The sequence below is a fragment of the Lampetra fluviatilis genome, chromosome 52, assembly GCF_964198595.1.
Source record: "Lampetra fluviatilis chromosome 52, kcLamFluv1.1, whole genome shotgun sequence".
Classification (NCBI taxonomy): domain Eukaryota; kingdom Metazoa; phylum Chordata; class Hyperoartia; order Petromyzontiformes; family Petromyzontidae; genus Lampetra; species Lampetra fluviatilis.
In genome coordinates, this window is record NC_136326.1 from 1352803 (window position 1) to 1375677 (window position 22875).

A 22875-nucleotide genomic window follows, 5' to 3' on the forward strand; every position below is an offset into this window, starting at 1 on the left:
CCACTCACCATTCACCTCACTCCTCACCTCTTCATCTCACCACTCACCTGACTGCTCACCTCTACACCTCACCACTCACCTCACTCCTCACCTCACCACTCACCACTCACCTCACTCCTCACCTCACTCCTCACCTATTCATCTCACCACTCACCTGACTCCTCACCTCACCACTCACCACTCACCTCTACATCTCACCACTCACCTCACTCCTCACCTCACCACTCACCTCACTCCTCACCACCTCAACACCTCACCACTCACATTGCTCATCTGTCTCACCACCAGTGTCTCACCACCAGTGTCACACCAGAGAATTGACGCCAACAGGCAAACAGTACAAAGACAATGCTAGTATCAGAACACTTAGGGGCCGTACATAAATGACGTCACGTACCTAGGGGGGGGGGGGAGGGGGGTTTGAGGAATGTGACGTCACATCAAAACGCGCAACTTTAAATAAATATAGACAACACGTTCTACTTAATTAAATATACTTTTTAATAAATGTTTTCTCCTACAAGATCTGAGTGCAGCGCCACATTAAATACGCACTACAATGACAATAGTTTAAAGCGATATGAAGCATGTTTTATCTTGGGGGGGGGGGCAGATCTTTGTGACGTCATATTTGAGGGGGGGGTCTAACTTTTTGTGACGCCGTGTGACGAGGGAGGGGGGGGACAAAAATCGTCAAAAATCGCGTGACGTCATTTATGGACGGCCCCTTATAGCACGGTTCAAATCAGTCATATCTAAAAAGTACGGAAAATTCTAATAATTATAGGTTTCTGACATTTCTGGTAAATAAACAAGTTCACCATACATACAACAGCACTTGCCCCAGCAGCTTGCCGAGGCTATACCGTGGCGGCGGGGGGCGTGCAGGGGGTTGATGGACACCTTTGTCTTTGTGCGCAGCGGAGGCGCTGCACCTGGGCACGCTCGTGTCTGCTCACGGATATTTCTTCCCGATCTCGGACCACGTGCTCACCCTGAAAGACGACAACACCTTCTACCGGTTCCAGGTGAGCGCCGGGGGGTGCGGGGAGGAAGGGGGGGGAGGGGCATGCAGGTGTGATGACTCGGCAGGTGTGACCGTGCAGAATCAGAATATATATTTGATTATTTTATATAAATATATATATTTACTAGAGAAATCCGAAGAGCTGTGAAGCACTTTTTCTTCACCGGCGCGCAGGAGATTCACAGATGTCCGATTTCGATTTAAAGCTTTCGTGACTGCAGGGATTCATCTTCTTGGTTATTTCGGTAAAGTCACGTAGAAGGGAAATAATAAAATAATAAAAATATTACATTGTAAAACATAATAAAATACAATTGTATTTTCTTGGTTCTTTCGGTAAAGTCACGTAGAAGGGAAATAATAAAATAATAAAAATAAAACATAGTAAAACATAATAACATACCATTGTATTTTATCATGTTTTATTTTTATTATTTTATTATTTCCCTTCTACGTGACTTTACCGAAACAACCAAGAAGAGATGTCCAATTGTATACAGACGCGTGACTATGCAGGTGTGACTTGGCAGGTGTGGAGGGGGCGTCCCGGCTCGCTGCCCAGGCTAGGGGAGGGCAGCAGTGGTATTCAGGGGCAGGGGAAGATGATGGAAGGGGTGGGGGGTGGTGGAGGTTATCGACCTTTCAGCCGCCGCGCCTCAACAACACAGGGAGACGTTTCGCTCTCTCCGGGCGGGATGTGTGGCGTAGTGCTGCCCCCTAGTGGTGTGGCGTCGACAACAGCGGGTGACGTACTCTGGTTCTTTCGGTAAAGTCACGTGGGTATAAAAGAAATTTTATCACGACGTTTCGGGCGCAACACAAGCGTCTGTAATCAGGTGGGACAACCACAGCAAGAAACACTTGCTGAAGTGGGCAAAAGGGCTGCTGTGACAAGAGGCTACGTAGGTAAGAGAGGGGGGAGGAGCCAGGGAGTTGTTCTGTAATATCCCCTTCCACGACCCATTCTTCATCAAGGGGGGCTATGCAGCACTCTGCAAGGTTTACCAAACTGTGCTCCACTCGTGACGTGCGGTGCCGATGGCGCGGTTAGCCCGGCCGGCGGTGGCGGTGGCGGTGGTGGTGGCGGTGGCAGTGGCGGCCGTCTCTAACCCGGCGCTGTGGAGGCAGCGGCGGCGGTGAGGGTTGGTGGATCACCGCACAGATGATGCGAAACTCCCTTCTACCCGTGAGCGTCTCTCCATCTGTTCCTTCTGTACGGGGATCGAGCGTTGCCCCCCCCACACCCCTCGCACACGTGGATTTTCTCCGGGTGCTCCGGCTTCCTCCCAAGCGTGTAATAAATACGACTCGTCGTGAATTGGCCGAATGCATCTTAAGCCTTAACCCATTCTGATGACGTGTGATTCTCTCACTTGGTCTAAGGGTCTCTATGCGAAGCCATGGGTCGCTCCATATGTCTATGGGTCTCTCTGACTCTATGGATCTCTGTGTGCTTCTATGTTTTATGGGTCTCCGTATAGGTCTATGTGTCTCGGCAAAAGTCTTTGTGTCTCTGTGTGAACAGAACGACGTACGTGTACGCCGTCAGTTTTTCATCCGGTTCCATTGCGATGACGTTTCACGGATGTCATGGTACGTCATCGGAACGGAATCAGAAGAAAAAGTTAAATAAAATAACTCTATCGCACAAGGCCAAGCGGGAGGGCGCGTGGCACAGTTTGGGGCGCCCTCTACAGCAGAGTGGCGGCGGTCGTCGTGTAGCTACAGTTCTCTGCGGCGAGTAACAACGACTTAAAATAAGTCATTTTTAAAAATACTTTTTTTTAAAACACGCTTTAATGAAATGTACCGTACGAGTAATGGCAGAACTCCAGGAAGTGGCCCCGAGGCTTGCCATAACGTAAGGGGCCGTGGTGATTTACAGCCAACGTGAGTTGAGCGTGGACAATTAGACCCAAGCCGAAACATAAGATATGAAAAAGATTGTTTAAAAAACATATATATTTTTATTTTTAATGATAAAATATAGTATTGTCACCAGTGTGACATACGTATACCAAGTTTGCAGTCGATACGACATTGGGAAGTGGGTTAAAATTGATTTACAAGATTTGAGGATACGACAACAGACAGAGTCAGTTTATCAAAAGCCTGTAACAGAATGTTTTAAAATATATGTTTTTGATTTTTTATGATAGAATATAGACTTGTCATCAGTATGACAAAAGTTGGCAGATGATAGCACATTGAGAAGTGAGTAAAAATTTGAGTTACAATATTTTTTGAGGATACAACAACAGACAGAGTGAGTTAAATAAAAGCGTGTAAAAACAACGCCGCTGCTACTACTACGACGCCTCTCTCTAATGAACGCTGAACCGGCTTGCACGATTCAGCGGTGAACGGGACCCACCCCACCGTGCCAACTTGCAGACGTCTCGGAACTTGGAAAGGCTTAACCTCGGCATGCCCATCGCGTACCTGTCAACCCCTTACCAGTGCCATCTCTACCTTACTACAGACCAATTCAGAGACCCTATTGGTCACCCGGTGCTCTTTATAAATCTCAACATTCATTTACAAAGTCCCATCACAAGGGAGAAACACAAACAAATAGACAATCACCACGACTACACTCACCACTAGTGCACTCACCACTACACTCACCACTACTACACTCACCACTAGTACACTCACCACTACCACACTCACCACTAGTACACTCACCACTACACTCACTACTAGTACACTCATTAGTACACTCACCACTAGTACACTGACCACTATTACACTCACTACTATTACACTCACCACTAGTGCACTCGCCACGACATACCTGTGAAGACCTTATCAGTGCCCTCTACCTTGTTACAGACCAATTCAGACCCTATTGGTCACCCCGTGCCCTTTATACATCTCAACGTTCATTTACAAAGTTCCGTCACAAGGGAGAAAACGCTAACAAATGGACATTTTGTTGTTGCCCGCATTGAAACGGCTGTACGCCGTACGGACCTCGCAACTCAATCTCCCTGTACACGAACACGTGGTGAAGCATGCGGGTTCCACGCGGTGTGCCGTCGCGTCATGCGGTTGCGTGAGCGACGTTGTTTCTCTCCGCTGCCCCCCCCCCCGCCGCTGCTTTAGACGCCCTACTTCTGGCCCTCCAACTGCTGGGAGCCGGAAAACATCGATTATGGTGAGAGCGGATATCCGGGAAGAGCTTCGTAGATCGTCGGATTTCTCCCCGGAATAAACGAAGATTCTGATTCTGTTCCCGCACGTGCTGCCGATCCACTCTCGCGCCGATCCATGTCCGCTGGGTGTGGCCCAATTCTGGCCCGGGGTCACGGCGGGGGGCGGACCGGGATCCGACTCCGGTAGCCGGGCTGAACGAATCGACGATTCGACGAGTTCAGTTCGTTTCCAGTGCGGCGGTAGACTTGTGTTAGCCGAAGAGGATCGTTTGTTTAGACCGGAGGTCTCCGACACCGGCAGTAGGTCTACACCAATCAAAGCATTGCACCTCGCTCCACACACCCACAATGCTGACGGGGGAGGTGGACAAGAAAACACAAATCAAGTCGTGACCCAAAGTGGTTGATGACATCTTTCCAATGATTGTTCAGTCTATAACCTTCCTCTCGGTTGAAATTGTCTCTGTGCCTGTGTACTATATGGATGGCTTCATGAACTAATTTTTGTTCATAATATAGGTTTTTGGGTCAGATCGCGTTATAAATGTGTCGTAAACCTCCACCACCCGACACGGCCAAACAGTAAAAAATGTGTCACGTTTTCAAAGGACAAAATAATTGACTTCTTTAGCCCACCGGTGTGCTGAAGAGAGAATCAACAGCATTTTAAAATTTTTAAAAAGTCAATTAATTTGTCCCTTGTAAACGTGACACATTTTTTACTGATTGGCTGTGTCGGGTGGTGGATGGTTACGACACATTTATAAATAACGCGATCTGACCCAAAAACCTATATTATGAATAATATTGGTCGCGAAAGCCTACGTGTTAAATTAATCTTTTTTGATAGCCAGTAGGCTTGCAAGGTACCATCGTCTTAGAGAAATACATTTCGTGAGCCAGCCGCATTAAAGTAATGATCAGCCACGGCAGAATTATTGGTCCTTCCATGTTTCAAATGTGCTTCATGTTTACGAACACGGTCCGAGACATGTCGCTTAGTTTCCCCAATGTAACTGCTGCCGCAGATACAGCTTAGTTTGTAGACGCCGGGATATTGCATGTCAGGAATCTTGTCTTTCACAGATGGGATCAGATCACGAATTTTATGTACTGTGTTAAATCGGATCTGGATCTTGTGTTTGTTCATGATTTTGGAAATCTTTTTGGTGACCCCTGCTATGTATGGCAGGGTGATGGTAAGGCCCCACTGTGCTTATATAATGACTTAAATCTTTCGTGACTGCAGGAATTCATATTCTTGGATCTCTCGGTAAAGTCACGCAGATAGGTTTGTTATTTTCTTTGAACCTATCTACGTGACTTTACCGTAAGACCCAAGCATTTGAGCTTATACAGCGCTTTTACTGGTAGGAACCTCCTGGTTACACCAGCTCACAAGGGATTATTGTGTCCGTCGTGCAGGGAGGGGCAGGGTGGGGAGGGGAGGGTAGGGAGGGGCTGGGTGGGGAGGGAGGGGCTGGGTGGGGAGGGGCTGGGTGGGGAGGGTGGGGAGGGGCTGGGTGGGGAGGGTGGGGCCGGGTGGGGGTGGGATTTGTGGGGCTGGGTGGGGAGAGGCTGGTCATCCCGTGGTGCCCTTATAAAACTCAACGTTTAACCTACTCACGCCGGCTTGTGCCCGCCCTCACAGTCGGCCATATTTGCGGGATACACCACGCCGCCGTTGACCCTGGCCATTGACCGAGCAACCCAACGTTCCTACCAGCTCCCTCCGCAGGAATGTGTTTCAGAAGTGACCTGGCTATCACAAACGATAGCTCAGCGAAAGTGGCTGATCATCACGTGGAAATTTAAAGCAGCCGAAACAGTTTAAAGCCACGCTTCTATCGAGGCTGCCAAGCAACCCGGTTTGGCCGGGGCAGGTGACGTTGAACAACGAGCGCAGGCGAATGATAAATTGGCGTGGAACGCAACGAGCGTTCTTCAGGGACGTGATCCGGGGACGAGTTCCGACACGTCGGACTCCCGTGTCCCGAACAGCCACCCGTCGGAGAAGGAGGTTAAACGTTGTCCTTTCGTCACCTGCAGCCGTGTACCTGTGCAAGAGGGCGATGCAGAACAAGGCTCGCCTGGAGCTGGCCGACTACGAAGCCGTAAGTGCTGGGCTCACGGTCGCCTGCCGCTGCTGATGGTCAGGCCGTTGCACGTGGCTGCCTTGTAAACCAAGCGCTGTGGAGGCAGCGAGGGTTGGCGGATCGCTCACTGACTCGCTCACTGACTCGCTCACTCACCCGCTCGCTCACTGACTCATGCGCTCACTCACTCACTCGCTCACTGACTCGCTCGCTCACTAACTCGCTCGTACACTTGCTCACTGGCTCATGCGCTCACTCACTCGCTCGCTCACTGACTCACTGACTCACTCATTCACTCGCTTACTGACTCATGCGCTCACTCACTCGCTCGCTCGCTCGCTTGCTCACTCTCTCGTTAGCTCACTCACTCACACACTCGCTCACTAATTCATGCGCTCGCTCACTGACTCATGCGCTCACTCACTCACTGACTCGCTCACTGACTCATGCTCTCACTCATTCACTCGCTCGCTTGCTCACTCTCTCGTTAGCTCACACACTCACTCACTCACTGACTCATGCGCTCACTCATTCACTCGCTCGCTTGCTCACTCTCTCGTTAGCTCACACACTCACTCACTCACTCGCTCGCTCACTGACTCATGCGCTCACTCACTCACTCGCTCACTCACTCGCTCGCTCACTCACTCACTCACGCGCGAAGCTCCATCCTTACCCGTGGGCGTCTCGGTCAACATCGCCTGGATCGTGACCGGGGTACGGTGGCAGTACAGCAAGTGGGTCAATCTCCATTTGTACGGGGATGGCAGTACAGCAAGTGGGTTCGTCATCATCGTTGCCTAATTATTCTTGCTTGTTGTTAATTTCGGCACTTCTGTGTGCATGTGTTTGTCTGTGTGTGTCTACGTGTGTGTGTCTATGTGTGGGTCTATGTGTGTGTGTCTATGTGTGTGTGTCTACATGTGTGGGTCTGTGTGTGTCTACGTGTGTGTGTCTACGTGTGTGTGTCTACGTGTGTGTGTCTGTGTGTGTCTACGTGTGTGTCTGTGCCTTTGTCTCTGTGTGCTGCAGGAGAGTTTGGCGCGACTGCAGAGAGCCTTCGCTCGCAAGTGGGAGTTCATATTCATGCAGGCCGAAGCACAGGCCAAGTGAGCACACACCGCTGCACCACCACTCCCTCACCCCCAGCTCACCGCTGCACCACCGCTCCCCACCCCCACCTCACCGCTGCACCACCGCTCCCTCACCCCCAGCTCACCGTGTGCGCGTCACGCGGACGAAGGCGACGTGACCACCCCCCCCCCACGTCGCCCGCGTTGACGGCGTCGGCTCTTCGCGGACGCCCCCCTGTGGGTGCAGACACCCGCCACGAGAGGGCGGCAGAGAAAGATTTCGCCAGGAAGCGGCGTGGCCCTGGCCGGGTCGGTGGAGGGGGGTCCGTGATGCAGCAGCTGGGAGCGTGCGTGTGTGTGTGTCAGTGTGTGTGTGTGTGTCAGTGTGTGTCAGTGTGTGTGTGTCAGTGTGTGTCAGTGAGTGCGTGTGTGTGTCGGTTTTATGTGTCGGTGTGTGCGTGTGTGTGTCAGGAGCGGTAGTGTAGCGGTTAGCGCACTGCACTACGAACCTGGCGACCCGGGTTCGATTCCCGCTCACGGCAAACACTAGTGACGATTATCTGAACCGGTCCTGGGCCTCCCCTAGGTCGACTCAGCTTCAAATGAGTACCTGGTGCGGTGTGTAAACATCGCTACTAGGGAGACAAAGGCGACCGTGCGTGGTGCTGGCCACCCAGCCCCTCGTGTGCCGTGCCAACCTTCATAGGTGCCGCTCGCAATCAGCACTTGCCCCAACAGTCTGTTGAGGCTACACGGGGGATTTTTGTCTTTGCTGCGCGTGTGAGCTCGCAGGGTGGACAAGAAGAGGGACAAGGTGGAGAGGAAGATCCTGGACAGTCAGGAGCGAGCCTTTTGGGACGTGCATCGCCCTGTGGTCAGTGAGGGCGGTCGCGACACCCTCGGGGGGTGCCACCTTACAGCGCTGCCGAACCACGTTTACAACTCAGTCCGTGTCCGTCTGCGGGTCTCTTGTTGAGTCTATGGCTCTCTATGTGAGCGCGTAACGTGTGTACACGTGTACACGCGCGTGCGTGATGTGTGTAACGTGTGTGCGCGTGTGTGATGTGTGTGTGATGTGTGTGTGTGCGCATATGCGTTGTACGCACGCGTGTGCAACGCGTGTCCGTGTGTAACGCTCACCGCCCCCGCCCAGCCTGGCTGTGTGAACACCACCGAGGTCGACATCAAGAAGTCGTGCCGCATGCGCAACCCTCGCAAAACGCGGAAGGTGAGATCCAGACGCACACGCACACACAAAGACCCCCCTGTAGCCTTAACAGACTGTAGGGGCAAGTGCTGTTAGCGAGCACCTATGAAGGCCGGCACGGCACACGAAGGGGTGGGTGGCCAGCACCACGCCCGACCTCCTTTGTCTCCCCAGTGGCGATGTTTATTACACACCGTACCAGGTACTCGTTTGAGGCCGAGTCGACCTAGGCGAGGCCCACGACCGGTTCGGATAATCGCCATCGGTGTTGACCGTTAGCGGGAATCTAACCCGGGTCGCCGGGTTCATGGCGCAGCGTAGCGCCAACCGCTCCCCCACCGCTCCCCCACACGCGCACGCAAATAACTGTGCAATTCGGTACGAGTGTATTTGTGCCTGTCCCTCTGCCCCTGCCCCCTCTGCCCATGCGCGTGCCCAGTCGGTGTACAACCTGCAGAACGATGCGCGGACACACAGCCCCGTGCGGTCCCCGTCACCAGGAAGGAAACCTCCCACGGAGGATGAACTCAGGCAGCAGGTGAGTGAGTGAGTGCGTGAGTGTGTCAACATCGCCACTGGGGAGACAAAGGCGGTCGGGCGTGGTGCTGGCCACCCACCCCCTCGTGTGCCGTGCCAGCCTTCATAGGTACTGCTACTCGCTAACAGCACTTCCCCCAACAGTCTTGTAGAGGGTTATACGGGGGGGGGGGGTGGATGCTTTATCTTTTATGAAGGCTTCCTTGCACCGGGACGGGGACTGTCCCGGCCACACCAGGACGCTTGCCGGTCAGCGCCGCGCTGGGATGAGGGGGACGGCCGCATTAAACCGCGTTAAGCCGCGCGTAGCGGTGGCGGGCGCTGTAATTCCACGGCTCGTGTCTCATGTCCCCGCAGATCAAGTACCTTTATATGCAACTGGACCGGCATTGTTTGAAGATGTCGAAGGTCACGGAAAGGTAAGTTCTCAGATGACGCTGCCTCCGCGTGTGTGCACGAGTGTCTACGCATGCGTCTGCGCGTGCGTGTGTTAGTCTGTGTGTGCGTGTGTGTTAGTCTGTGTGTGCGTGTGTGTTAGTCTGTGCGTGCGTGTGTTAGTCTGTGCGTGCGTGTGTTAGTCTGTGCGTGCGTGTGTTAATCTGTGCGTGCGTGTGTTAGTCTGTGCGTGCGTGTGTGGGGAGCGGTAGCGCAGCGGTTAGCGCGCTGCGCTCCGAACCCAGCGACCCGAATTCGATTCCCGCTCACGGCCAACACCGGTGACGGTTACCTGAACCGGTCCTGGGCCTCCCCCAGGCCGACTCGGCCGCCCACGCCCTCGTGCGCCACGGTGCCGCAATTCACGGGCGCCGCTCGCAAACGGCGCTCGCCCCAACAGTCTGTTCAGGCTACGCGGGGGATCTTTGTCTCGGTGCGTGCACGTAGCCTCATCAGCTACACGGAGCACTACGCCGAGTACGATCCGCTCATCGTGGCGCCGGAGCCGTCCAACCCCTGGGTGACCGACGACACGGCGCTCTGGGACAACGACGGCAGGTGGTGCAGCGTCGCTCTCGCTCTCTCGCTGCACCCATCACCGATTCAGCAGCCTGATGCCTCCGCTCGATAACGACTCATGCGCTCACTCACTCACGATCCATCCCTCCACTCACCCACTCACGATCCATCCCTCCACCCACTCACTCACTCACGATCCATCCGTTCCCTCCACTCACTCACGATCTCTCCACTCACTCACCATCCCTCTGCTCACTCACTCACTCACGATCTCTCCACTCACTCACTCACTCACCATCCCTCCACTATCTCACTCATCATCCCTCCACTCACTCACTCACTCACGATCCCTCCACTCACTCACTCACGATCTCTCCACTCACTCACGATCTCTCCACTCACCATCCCCCCGCTCGCCCGCTCACGGTGTCTGTGCCGCTGTTGTCCCGTGCCGCCCGTGCCGTCTGGCGGGCAGCAAGGAGCCGAGCCAGCAGCGCGTGCGCCGCTGGGGCTTCTCCATCGACGAGGTGCTCAAGGACCAGCTCGGCCGCGAGCAGTTCCTCACCTTCCTCAAGTCCGAGTTCAGTTCCGAGAACCTGCGGTGAGCGGCCCTCCTCCACCCGGCGTAAACCAGGCGGCACACGATCCGCGCGCCGGGCACGCACCGGGGAGTCTTGCGCAATCCCCGGGATCGAACGTTTATAGCTCTCCCCACCATCACCGCCAACAAAGACAAAGATTTCGATTTAAAGCTTTCGTGACTGCAAGGATTCATCTTCTTGGTTCTTTCGGTAAAGTCACGTAGAAGGGAAGTAATGAAATAAAAAAATAAAAATATAAGAAAATAATTCTCACGACGTTTCGGCCAACAACGCAAGCGGCCGTCCTCAGGTGACTTTACCGAAAGAACCAAGCAGACAGACAAAGATTTTACCCCCCCCGTATAGCCTTTGACAGGCTGTTAGGGCAAGTGCTGTTAGCGAGCAGCACCTATGAAGGCCGACACGGCACACGAGGGGGTGGGTGGCCAGCAACCACGCCCGACCGCCTTTGTCTCCCCAGTTGCGATGTTCACACATCGGGTACTCATTTGAGGCTGAGTCGACCTAGGGGGGGGAGGCCCACGACCGGTTCGGATAATCGTCACTGGTGTTGGCCGTGAGTGGGAATCGAACTCGGGCCCCGGGTGATGGCTGGCAAGGTCAAGTCGTTTCTGGCGTGGTGCGTAAAACTAAACTACGAATTTTGTTTATTTTATGTTCCCAGGAAAGGCCCACTGAGCTATGTAGCTCTTTTTCAGAAGCGACCTGGCCACAAATGATTGCTCAACGAAGTGGCTTATCATCTTCTAGATTTGAAGTTTTTGTGACTGCAAGAATCCATACTCCTTGGTTTTATTCGGTAAAGTCACGTTGAAAATTAAATTTAGTTGTTTTTTCATTTTTTATTTTATTTTTACCTACGTGACTTTACCGAATAAAACTAAGACGTATGGCTTATCATCATTGTACTCGTTCTGATTCTGGACTCGTTCGCCAACCGGAAGGCAACGCAGCACGGCGAGTGCAGTGAACTTGACCTTTCCGTGACCTTCGACATCTTTTAACAATGCCGGTCCAGTTGCCTACAAGACGCGAGCCGCGGAATTACAGAACCCGCCACCCCGACCCCTGCCCGTGACCCCTGCCCGTGACCCCTGCCCGTGACCCCCGCACGTGACCCCCGCACGTGACCCCCGCGGCGCGACCCCCGCAAGCTACACCGGGGACCTTAGGCTTGGCGTGCGGCAGGTTCTGGCTGGCGGTGCAGGAGGTGAAGCGGAGGGCGGTGCGGGAGGTGGCCCCCCGCGTGCAGGAGATCTGGGGCGAGTTCCTGGCGCCCGGGGCCCCGAGCCCCATCAACCTGGACTCGCAGAGCTACGACCGCACCACGCAGAGCGTGCAGGACCCCGGCCGCTACACCTTCGAGGAGGCACAGGTCAGCCACGGAGCCCCCCACCCCACCCCCCACCCACCCCACCCCCACAAGCCCCCCACCCCACCCCCCACAAGCCCCCCACCCCACCCCCCACCCACCCCACAAGCCACCCACCCCACCCCCACAAGCCCCCCACCCCGCCCCCCACAAGCCACCCACCCCGCCCCCACAAGCCACCCACCCCACCCCCCACAAGCCACCCACCCCGCCCCCACAAGCCACCCACCCCACCCCCACAAGCCACCCACCCCACCCCCACAAGCCACCCACCCCACCCCCCACAAGCCACCCACCCCGCCCCCCACAAGCCCCCCACCCCACCCCCACAAGCCCCCCACGGCTTCTCTCTCACCCCCTTCTCCCCCCCCCCCCCGCTGGTAGGGTAGAGGTTTAGCTGCACCGCGCTTCTGAACCCACCGGGCCCAAGTTCCATTCCCCCTCACGTCCACCGACACCCGTGACGATTCTATCTGAACCGGTCCTGGGGCCTCCCCCTAGATCGACTCAGCGAGTAGTAAACGTCGCCACTGAGGAGACAAAGGCGGCCCGGGCGTGGTGTTTCTCACCGCACGCCCCCTCGTGCGCCGTGCCGGCATTCACAGGCGCTGCTGCTCGCTAACGGCACTTGCCCCAACAGTCTCTTAAAGCCACATGGGGGATCTTTGTCTTTGTCTTTACCGAGCCAGGACCGAAACGGTGCCACCGCGCCAGCCTCGCGAGAAGACATCTGAATGCGACTTGGGGCCGAGCAAGGCCGGGGTGGGGGGGGGGTGTCTTCGTTGTGCGTGACGTCAGCGCGGAGCTGACGAACAAAATGTGAACCCCCGCCGGCGTGTGTTTCACCCCCCCCCCCACGCCGCGTCTCTCCCGTCCGTCCAGGAGCAGATCTACAAGCTGATGAAGTGCGACAGCTACGCGCGCTTCCTGCGCTCCAGCGCCTACCAGGAGCTGCTGCAGCCCAAGAAGAAGGTGGGTCCCCGCCCACGGCCCTGCGATCGCTCGCCACACGCTCTCCGATTGCCCGCCACACACTAGCCCGCCCTGTGATAGCCCGCCCTGTGATAGCCCACCCTGTGATAGCCCGCTATGTGATAGCACGCTATGTGATAGCCCGCCCTGTGATAGTCCACCATGTGATAGCCTGCCCCGTGATAGCCCACCATGTGATAGCCTGCCCTGTGATAGCCTGCCATGTGATAGCCTGCCCTGTGATAGCCTGCCATGTGATAGCCCACCCTGTGATAGCCCGCTATGTGATAGCACGCTATGTGATAGCCCGCCCTGTGATAGTCCACCATGTGATAGCCTGCCCCGTGATAGCCCACCATGTGATAGCCTGCCCTGTGATAGCCTGCCATGTGATAGCCTGCCCTGTGATAGCCCGCCCTGTGATAGCCCACCCTGTGATAGCCCGCTATGTGATAGCACGCTATGTGATAGCCCGCCCTGTGATAGTGCACCATGTGATAGCCTGCCCCGTGATAGCCCACCATGTGATAGCCTGCCCTGTGATAGCCCACCATGTGATAGCCTGCCCTGTGATAGCCTGCCATGTGATAGCCCGCTATGTGATAGCCTGCCCTGTGATAGCCTGCCATGTGATAGCCTGCCCTGTGATAGCCTGCCATGTGATAGCCTGCCATGTGATAGCCTGCCATGTGATAGCCCGCTCTGTGATAGCCTGCCCCGTGATAGCCCGCCCTGTGATAGCACGCCCCGTGATAGCCCGCCCTGTGATAGCACGCCCCGTGATAGCCCGCCATGTGATAGCCCGCCCTGTGATAGCCCGCCCTGTGATAGCCTGCCCCGTGATAGCCCGCCCTGTGATAGCCTGCCCCGTGATAGCCCGCCCTGTGATAGCCTGCCTTGTGATAGCCTGCTCTGTGATAGCCCGCCCGGGTACGGGTAGCCGGGTATCGGGTAGGGTACGGGTATCGGGTACCCGGTTGCGACCTCTGCCTCACGGTGGCTAGGAGATGTTTTCTTCCTCCCCTGGTATACAGGAGATCGTGGAATTGATCCCGACCCTGACGCCTCTGTGTACGTGGAGTTTGCGGTGTCTCTCTCTCCCAGTGGTCGCGTGGATTTTTCTCCGGGTCCTCTGCTTTTGTCCGTCCCCATTTAGAATCGACATCGTGCGTTTGATGTATTTGGCTACTAGAAATTTCCACACGATGATGAACTACTTCGTTGAGCTATCATTTGTGGCAAGGTCGCTTCTGAAAAAGAGGTCTGCAATTCAGTCAGCCTTACCTGGTAAAATAAAAAAGATAGTTTAGTTTTAGTTAAATGCGGTTGTTCTACTGTGTTAACAGGTGTGTCGAACAGGTGAGTGTTGAGTTATTGAACAGGTGTGTTGAGTAATTGGACAGGTGTGTGAGTTATTGGACAGGTGTGTGGAGTTATTGAACAGGTGTGTGTGAGTTATTGAACAGGTGAGTGTTGAGTTATTGAACAGGTGTGTTGAGTAATTGGACAGGTGTGTGAGTTATTGAACAGGTGTGTGTTGAGTTATTGAACAGGTGTGTGTGAGTTATTGAACAGGTGTGTGTGAGTTATTGAACAAGTGTGTGTGAGTTATTGAACAAGTGTGTTGAGTAATTGGACAGGTGTGTGAGTTATTGAACAGGTGTGTGTTGAGTTATTGAACAGGTGTGTGGAGTTATTGAACAGGTGTGTGTGAGTTATTGAACAGGTGAGTGTTGAGTTATTGAACAGGTGTGTTGAGTAATTGGACAGGTGTGTTAGTTATTGAACAGGTGTGTGTTGAGTTATTGAACAGGTGTGTGTGAGTTATTGAACAGGTGTGTGTGAGTTATTGAACAAGTGTGTGTGAGTTATTGAACAAGTGTGTTGAGTAATTGGACAGGTGTGTTGAGTAATTGGACAGGTGTGTGTGAGTTATTGGACGGGTGTGTGTGAGTTATTGAACGGGTGTGTGTGAGTTATTGAACAGGTGTGTGTGAGTTATTGAACAGGTGTGTGTGAGTTATTGAACAGGTGTGTGTTGAGTTATTGAACAGGTGTGTGTTGAGTTATTGGACAGGTGTGTGTAAGTTATTGAACATGTGTGTGAGTTCTTGAACAGGTGTGTGTGAGTTATTGAACGGGTGTGTGTGAGTTATTGAACGGGTGTGTGTGAGTTATTGAACGGGTGTGTGAGTTATTGAACAGGTGTGTGTTGAGTTATTGAACAGGTGTGTGTGAGTTATTGGACAGGTGTCTGTTGAGTTATTGAACAGGTGTGAGTCTAATGCCCCCGAGAGCTCCCTCTAGTGGAGGCCCTTCCACCAGCTGTGTCGTGAGCAAAGCGATTGCAGGGCTGCACCTCTCTCCATTGCCTGGTTGATTCTGCTCGTCGTTTAATTTTTTTCCCCCGTAAACATTCTGAGGAAGTTTTCCCCATTGTGTTTTGTTCTAACCCGCAGGCTAAAATGCTGACCGCCAAGAGGCTCACGAGTCTAGTCCAGTCGTCCTAGGCCCAAGGCCTGCTCGGGTCACCGAGCGCCGCCGACTTTCCGTGGCATCTGCAGAACGGGCACTTCTTTGTTTTTGTTGTTTTTGTTGTTTCTGCCATTCAAGTAACAAAACTCAACCCGGAGACCGTCGACCGCTCGACGTCCGTTCCGCTGGACTCGCCGCCGGTGTCTCCTCCTCCTCTTCCGATGTGAACATTGACCTCTCGCCCGCCTTTGACCCTCGCCGACCTTTGACCCTCGGGACAAAATGGGGAAGAGAGAGAGAGGGCAAGAAAAAAAAGCATTTCTCGGCCCGCCGGTCGTGCGGTGTCTCTCATGGTCGTCGTCATCGTCGTCTTCGCCATCCTCGTCGTCACGGCAGCCATCGCCGCGCCCGTTCTCTACCGGGCCCCGCACCGACAGCGCCGCTCCTCCCACCCGCGCCCCTCCGCGCCCCAGCGGGGATCAGCTGGAAGGGCCGCGGTGGTTTTTCACCGCCGGGCAAATCACGCCCCGCACGCCACTCACGAGTCGCGCCGGACTCACCCCTCGTGCTTTCCTCGCCCCGCGGCTCGGCAACCTGCGGTTCCGGAGCCGCGTGCGGCTCTTTAAGGGACCGCCTCGTGACGTCGTTGATGAAGGACCGCCGTGTCGTATTCACCCGCAGTGCATTGGGGCTCTCGGAATATTGAGATGTTTTATTTGTTACCCAAGTCACAAAAAACGGCCCTCCTTGTTGTTTTGTTTTGCCGAGCCCCTGGTCGAGTGGCTGCCAGGTCAAATCCAGTCGGAGTTCGTTGTTCCACGTGATTATTGATATTATTATTATTATTATTGTTGTTGTTGTTATCGATGTGAATTTGTACGCCGTCAACAAACTCGCGTGGACGGGAGCCGCGCGTCTCGCCAACGTCCTGGCAGGGTTCACGCACACGGGGGGCCGCCGGAGAGCGGGGCGGGCGGGTGGGTGGTTCGGCCAGGTTGCCCCCTTTGGTCTCAAGCTGGATCCACTCTTGAGCAATCTGTTGCGCGCAACCGAGTCAATCGCGAGTGGACGTCTCCGCAACCGGTTGCCAGCCGTCGCCGCGGCCGGCCGCCCCCGCGGTGGAGAGACGCCGCCCGGCTTGTCGAGCAGGCGACCTGCCCGGAGAGGCAAGCGGCAAAGTCCGCCGGAACCGCGCGCCGCTTCGTTGCGATCCCCGGACCGTTCCCCCGTGTCGCTTAGACGCTCCCCCGTGTCGCACGGCCGCTCGCCTCGGGCGAGGACAGAAGACAGGCGACGGCCACTCGCGGGCGACGGTCACGTGCGAGCTACGGTCACGTGCGAGCGCGATGATGATGATGATTTCGAGATTTGAGGAGCGATGTTTTGCTTTCGTGGCCCGTCGCTCGGGGTATTGGTGCCCCCCCCCGCCCCCCACCTCCCCTGGATATTAGCTGCGCGTGGGTGGGCTTCAGGAAATGGACCCGTGGGGGGGGGGGGGTAGGCTTCAGAGAGGGAGGGGGACCCTCACCTGGGCGGCGTTTTTCTCCCTCCCCTCGACCCCCCACCCCCGAGGCCTCCGATAAAAACATTTAGGCGTAAGCCCTGGTGCACAAACCTGGGGGGGGGGGGGGGGGAGTCCGGGGGGTGAGGGGTCGCACATACCCAGAGCATGGAGCTGCTGGGGCGCTTGACAATCGTTTTCTCCCCCGGCCGTCGGCGAGCGCTTAAAAAATAAAAAAGCCAAAACGGCGGAGACCGCACGCCGCACTGACACTGCCGGGGTCGCAGCGCCGCTCACAGACCACGCCGGGCCGAGTAGACCAAGCGTGCAGCGCGTGCACGTGTGTGTGTGCACGCGTCTTATCTAGCCTAGCCAAGCGGTGGATATCGGCAGGTGCTCGCGTTTTAAAAAGGTCGTCTGCTCCCGTCGGTGTGTGGTCTAGAAGGCGCCCCCCCCGCTATGAGGTGGGTTTGTTGGTCTGTTGTCCATTTGCTGATTGTTAGTGGAGGTGTAGGGTCTGCCGGTCGAGCGTCCCGTGCCAAACCGTCACTTTCAAACCGTCGGCCCAGTCCGGCAGCAGCAGCAGCAGCGGTGCTGAAATCCGTCCTTCGATGGAAAAAATAATAATTGGAAAAAAATAAAATCCGATCGGTCGCACGTCGTTTTATTTCAATCGCCGCATTCGTTCCCCGGCCGACAAACTCACGGCGTTGGAGAGACTCGCCGGGCCACGCCGCCAGCGCGGGCAGCAATGGAAAAACCCGTGCCGGATTCCGATGGCCGTGCACGTAAGAGGTTCCTGCTCAGGTTCGAGGTGGTGGTGGTGACGGTAACGGTGGGTATGTCCTGTAGGCCCACGGGACCACTGATCACGCATCGTGTCGGCTTGCGCTGCAGAACGCGCTCGCGATCTCCACTCGGCGTATTCCGTCGCTGCGTCCGCCGGTGTTCTTCTTCATCTTCTTTGTTTTTGTGCAAACTTTTGCGAAGGTTGAGCGTTGTCAAAGTCTCTCCCCCTTGTGTGCACGGGGGTTGTTCTGCGGGCATTCTCGCTGACCCGCCCCACAGAAATTAACGCACCTCGGCGTACATTTTATTCAGAGAGAGGCGTAGTAGCGCCGTTTTTGAAGACGTTACTCACCGCAGAAAACTGTAGCGACACGACCGCCGCCGCTCTACGATTGCCGGCGCCAAAACTGTGCCACACGCCTTCCCGCATGGCCTTGTGGGAGAGCCTCAGTACCGATAAAGTTACTTTATTTAAGTTTTTCTTTTTTTTCCGGTTTCGTTTTGATGACGTACACAGTGTACGTCATCGGAACGGGGAAGGGTTAAACTCACCCCCCAGCCCCACACACTTCTAGGAACAAAATTAATCATTCTTTCTCGGCCACGAGACACTTTGCCGTGCAGCTTGTAGCGTCAGGAGGTTTGGCCTCCGCCCCCGGGCGGAGCTGTCGAGGTGTGCGCAGATGGTGCAACTGCACCGGGCCCCACGGGCTGAAGGGGGCCCACGGGTTAGAGGAGGCCCACGGACCGGAGGGGGCTCAGGGCCGGAGGAGGCCCAGGGGCCGGAGGGGGCCCAGAGGCCAGAGTGGGCCCAGGCGCCAGGCTCCAGAAGAAGGGAGACATTCAGAGAGAATTGCACCAGGGCACATTGCCAACCACGCTGCACCACGTTGATATTGCCGTGTCTGTCTCTCTCTCTGTCTGTCTATGAAGAGTCTCTGTCTGCTCACGACTGGCTGACCGTGTAAGGGCTGCTGTGACACGCACATAGGTGTGCGAGTGTGTGTGTGTGCGCTCGCTCGCGCTGCGTGCTGATGAGAATGGTGATTCGCGGAGTGTTCCACCACTTGATCAGGCGTTTGGACCTCTGGAGGTTTTGCCGGCGGGGCCACGCCGGTGTTTTACTTGGGGCCATGTAAGTGCCACCCCCCCCTCACCCACAAGTTTCCCGGGGCGTTAAGTTGAAGCGCCGTGCGTCGACGTCGCTCGCTCCGCGGTGAAACGTCGCCCCGGCGATTCCATCGCGTTCGCTCGGCTTGGTTTGCGCGCGACCGGGGATACCTTGCGCACGCACACACACAGTGCACACACACGCAAGCACACACACACACGCACACAGTGCACACACACACAGTGCACACACACACACGCACACAGTGCACACGCACATACACACGCACGTGCACACACAGTGCACACACACAGTGCACACACACGCACGCACACACACACACACACAGTGCACACACACACAGTGCACACACACACACGCACACAGTGCACACGCACATACACACGCACGTGCACACACAGTGCACACACACAGTGCACACACACGCACGCACACGCACGCAAGCGCGACTGGGCGCGCACGCACGCGGTCAGCGCGCCGCGCTACTATCCCAAACACCCACAGTTCGATTCCCACTCACGGCCAACAGTGGTGACGATTATCCGAACCGGTCCTGGGCCTCCCTTAGGTCGACTCAGCCTAAAAGGACTGTCTGGTGCATTGTGTAAACATCGGCACGGGGGAGACAAAGGCGGCCGGGCGTGATGCTGGCCACCCCCCCCCCCGTGTACCTTGCCGGCCTTCATAGGTGCTGCTCGCTAACAGCACTTGCCCCCAACAGTCTGTTAAGGCTACACGGGTGATCTTTGTCGTTGTGTGCCAAATGGTGGCGAGAATAAAAATGCGTCGTGGAAGTGAAAGGCAGTTTCGTCCCGTTGGACATCGTCAGTGGTTTCCTAAAAGCGTTTCTTAAAAAAAATGACCGCATCGGTTTCGCTCGCACTACGTCTCATCAGCAATCCGCGGACCTGTTCAACCGTCCACCGTGGTTACCAGGCACCGACGATTGCGTTGATTCATCGCTAAATGTTAGTTCTCGCGATACGCGTGTCGTTGCGTTCACTGTAATCAATCACTTGCGATGTATGCAAATTGAATGCACGGAATATGCTCACGTTGTATAATTCGGCAAACCGAGTGAGCCCCGATATCATTGAGACGCCAATGTCGCGCGACAAAAATGAGAGTCGATGCCACAATCGCATGGAAACCCTGGTTCGTGACGTCACGGTTGCATGGCAACCCTGAATCTAGACGTCACAAACGCATGGCGACCCTGAATCGTGACGTCACAATACAGGGTTTGCCACGCGATTTATCGTGAGCGGAGCGCATCGGTTCTTCCGGAATTTGTACCGTCCGTTAAAATGTATGGGTTTGCACATTATTTATTGACGAAGAATGCGACAGGGCCTTGAAAAGAAAAACGCGTCCATTTTGCGTCTATGCACGAGGTGTTGATTTTCCTATTCCCGTCCAATTATCCATTCTTACCTCTCTTGGCCTCCCTGTGCCCCATGAAGTGAGGGCCATTTTGTTTCGTCTGGACTGCCACGCACAGCGGTGTCATTGACGACGCGCCGACGAGGTTTTTAACTTCCTGCAAGGCGGAATGAACAACAAAAAACACCGGACATTTAAAATGTCATCGACCTGAAATCGACTCGTTGTTGTCGTTGTTGTTGTTGCTGTGTGAGCTTACCTTGCGTCGATGCGTCCGTGCAGTCGCGTTGATTTTTAATTCTTTGACGTGAAAAATGTTCGAACGGGAATCGTCGCTGCGCCCTCTTTGCAGTCCTTGAACGCAACTCAGGTCTGACCTCGAGCTAAGCCCACGTGACCCGGCACGGCACCGTTTGTCCATCCACTGCTGGGTGAAGGCCTTGCCAAGCCGGCACATCCGCCCACGTTGTTGCGACGTAACGAAGCGCCGAGCTCGCGCGAGTTGATTTCATCGCTCCGTCTCCAATGTGGACGCGACCTCGCAGCCGTTCCAATCCTCGGCTGCCATTGTACCACGGTGGCTATGAGATGTTAACTACCTCGCCTGGTATACAGGAGATCGTGAGTTCGATCCCGACCATGACGCCTGCTGTATATTTGGGAGTCTGCGTGTCTCTCTCACTCTCATCATCACCACGGTGGCTATGAGATGTTAACTATCTCGCCTGGTATACAGGAGATCGTGAGTTCGATCCCGACCATGACGCCTGCTGTATATTTGGGAGTCTGCGTGTCTCTCTCACTCTCATCATCACCACGGTGGCTATGAGATGTTAACTATCTCGCCTGGTATACAGGAGGTCGTCGGTTCGATCCCGACCCTGACACCTGCTGTATATTTGGAGTTTGCATGTTCTCCCCGTGGTCGCGTGGATTTTTCTCCGGGTCCTCTGGTTTTTCCCTCCACATTTAGAATCAACAACACGCGTTTAGAGTATTTGGCTGCGATACATTTCCACGTGATAAGCCACTTCGTTGAGCTATCATTTATGAGAGCCAGGTCGTTTCTGAAAAAGAGCTACATAGCTCAGTGGGATTTCGCGACCAATGTCCACAATATAGGTTTTTGGGTTAGATCGCGTAAATATGAATCTGTAATCACCCCCCTTTACACGTGAAGAGCTCACGAGTGACTTCATTACATCTGCCCCTCTATTTAAGGCCAGAAACAGGAGGATGTATCCACAAATCTGGCTGTCGCCTGATGAAGCTAGTTGTAATTACTTGCGAAACGTCGTACTCAGATTGTAAATGTTGTGGATTTGCTCTCCAACACACCGGTTAGTGCTGTACTAGTGACGAATTGGCACGTTCTGTTTACGTGACAACCCTTACTGATTGCCTGTGTTGGGTGGTGGCGGTTTTAACGACACATTTATATTTACGCGATCGAACCCAAAAAAAGACTATGTCATGGATAGCTCAGTGGGCCTTACCTGGTAAAATAAAAATACAAAGTTTCAGTTGAATGTTATTTTAATCATCTTACTGTCTATTGTATAATTATGAATTTACAGGAAATCAATTATCCTATTTCCATTGAAGGGCCCTATTATTGACCCCGATAATTGTTTTGAATGATTCCTGCCTCCAAGGCCCTTTGTCAATCCACTGCTGGATGAAGGACCCCCTCCCCGTGCCAGTGTCCTGTCAATAATCGTGGGGGGGGGAGGGTGGGGGGTCGTCGAGTCGACAACCAACCCTCGACGAGTGAGGAGCGGCAAGCCCAGCTCTTAAAGCAGTGAGCGCTTGAAGGCGTGTCATCAATGTATGGATCCAGCATGTCGGATAATCCGCATCCCCGCCGATTATCGATGTAATTGTGTACTCAGTCGTCGTTGCGGGTTGGGGGGAGGGGTGTGGGGGGGTGTTAACCATACTTCATCAAAACTGAACGGGTCGTGTTTATTTGTACAAATGCCCATCGCTCGCTGCCGACATTCAAACGGGCCCTCGGCTGGATCGGCAATGGTTCAATGAGCCTGTGCTGGAAATTCCACATTTCTATGGCAAGGGGGGATTGGTCCCTCGTTAGACAATCATTGACGCGCGCATGTTGAAATTCTTCTTTCTCGGCGTACGTCGCTAATGGGAGGTGCGGGGGTGAAAGATCACAGACTTAACACAAAAAGCAGTTCTAAAGAAATGAGTTTGTCAATGTCGATGATGATTTAACAGTTGCATGGCTCCCAGTGGCTCCCTGATATCGGAAGGGAGAGCGTTCCAGACGGCCGCAGAAGCAGCGTCTGAAAGCACCGCGCGATGATGCGGTGACCACCGCCTTCTTTGCTCGATGGGTGGCCGCTGATGGTTTATTGATGACTCCTTCACAGGGACAGTCGTGACGACGTGAAGCAGCTACTACTCATTGCCAATATTCCGATTGGAACGATGTCCCCTCTGCTCTCTGCCCGCCCCCTCTAACACCACCAACCCCACCGATTCAATGTCTTTGTGCTGTTCGCCATTTGGCGCTGTTCTATGGTCTAACACTGGTTGAGACTAGGCCCTAACGAAGGCCGCCGTCTCTGGTGTCG

At 54.7% G+C, this 22875-nt stretch overlaps 2 protein-coding genes across 2 annotated transcripts in view; one reads left to right on the forward strand and one right to left on the reverse strand.

Moving 5' to 3' along the window:
- The window catches only part of LOC144949063 (regulator of G-protein signaling 7-like), a 37117-nt gene extending 21342 nt beyond the window's left edge, over window positions 1–15775 (forward strand). The window contains exons 4-16 of the mRNA XM_078878873.1: window positions 922–1028; window positions 4136–4187; window positions 6235–6299; window positions 7314–7390; window positions 8147–8228; window positions 8508–8582; window positions 9001–9099; window positions 9456–9517; window positions 9981–10091; window positions 10528–10653; window positions 11843–12029; window positions 12909–12998; window positions 15458–15775. Coding sequence (XP_078734999.1) covers window positions 922–1028; window positions 4136–4187; window positions 6235–6299; window positions 7314–7390; window positions 8147–8228; window positions 8508–8582; window positions 9001–9099; window positions 9456–9517; window positions 9981–10091; window positions 10528–10653; window positions 11843–12029; window positions 12909–12998; window positions 15458–15508 — 1184 coding nt within the window. The 3' untranslated portion in view covers window positions 15509–15775. The remainder of the gene's footprint in view (window positions 1–921; window positions 1029–4135; window positions 4188–6234; window positions 6300–7313; window positions 7391–8146; window positions 8229–8507; window positions 8583–9000; window positions 9100–9455; window positions 9518–9980; window positions 10092–10527; window positions 10654–11842; window positions 12030–12908; window positions 12999–15457) is intronic.
- LOC144949065 (zinc finger protein DPF3-like) overlaps window positions 1–22875 on the reverse strand; it is a 324698-nt gene that overhangs the window by 194023 nt on the left and 107800 nt on the right. The gene's annotated exons all lie outside the window — the stretch shown is intronic.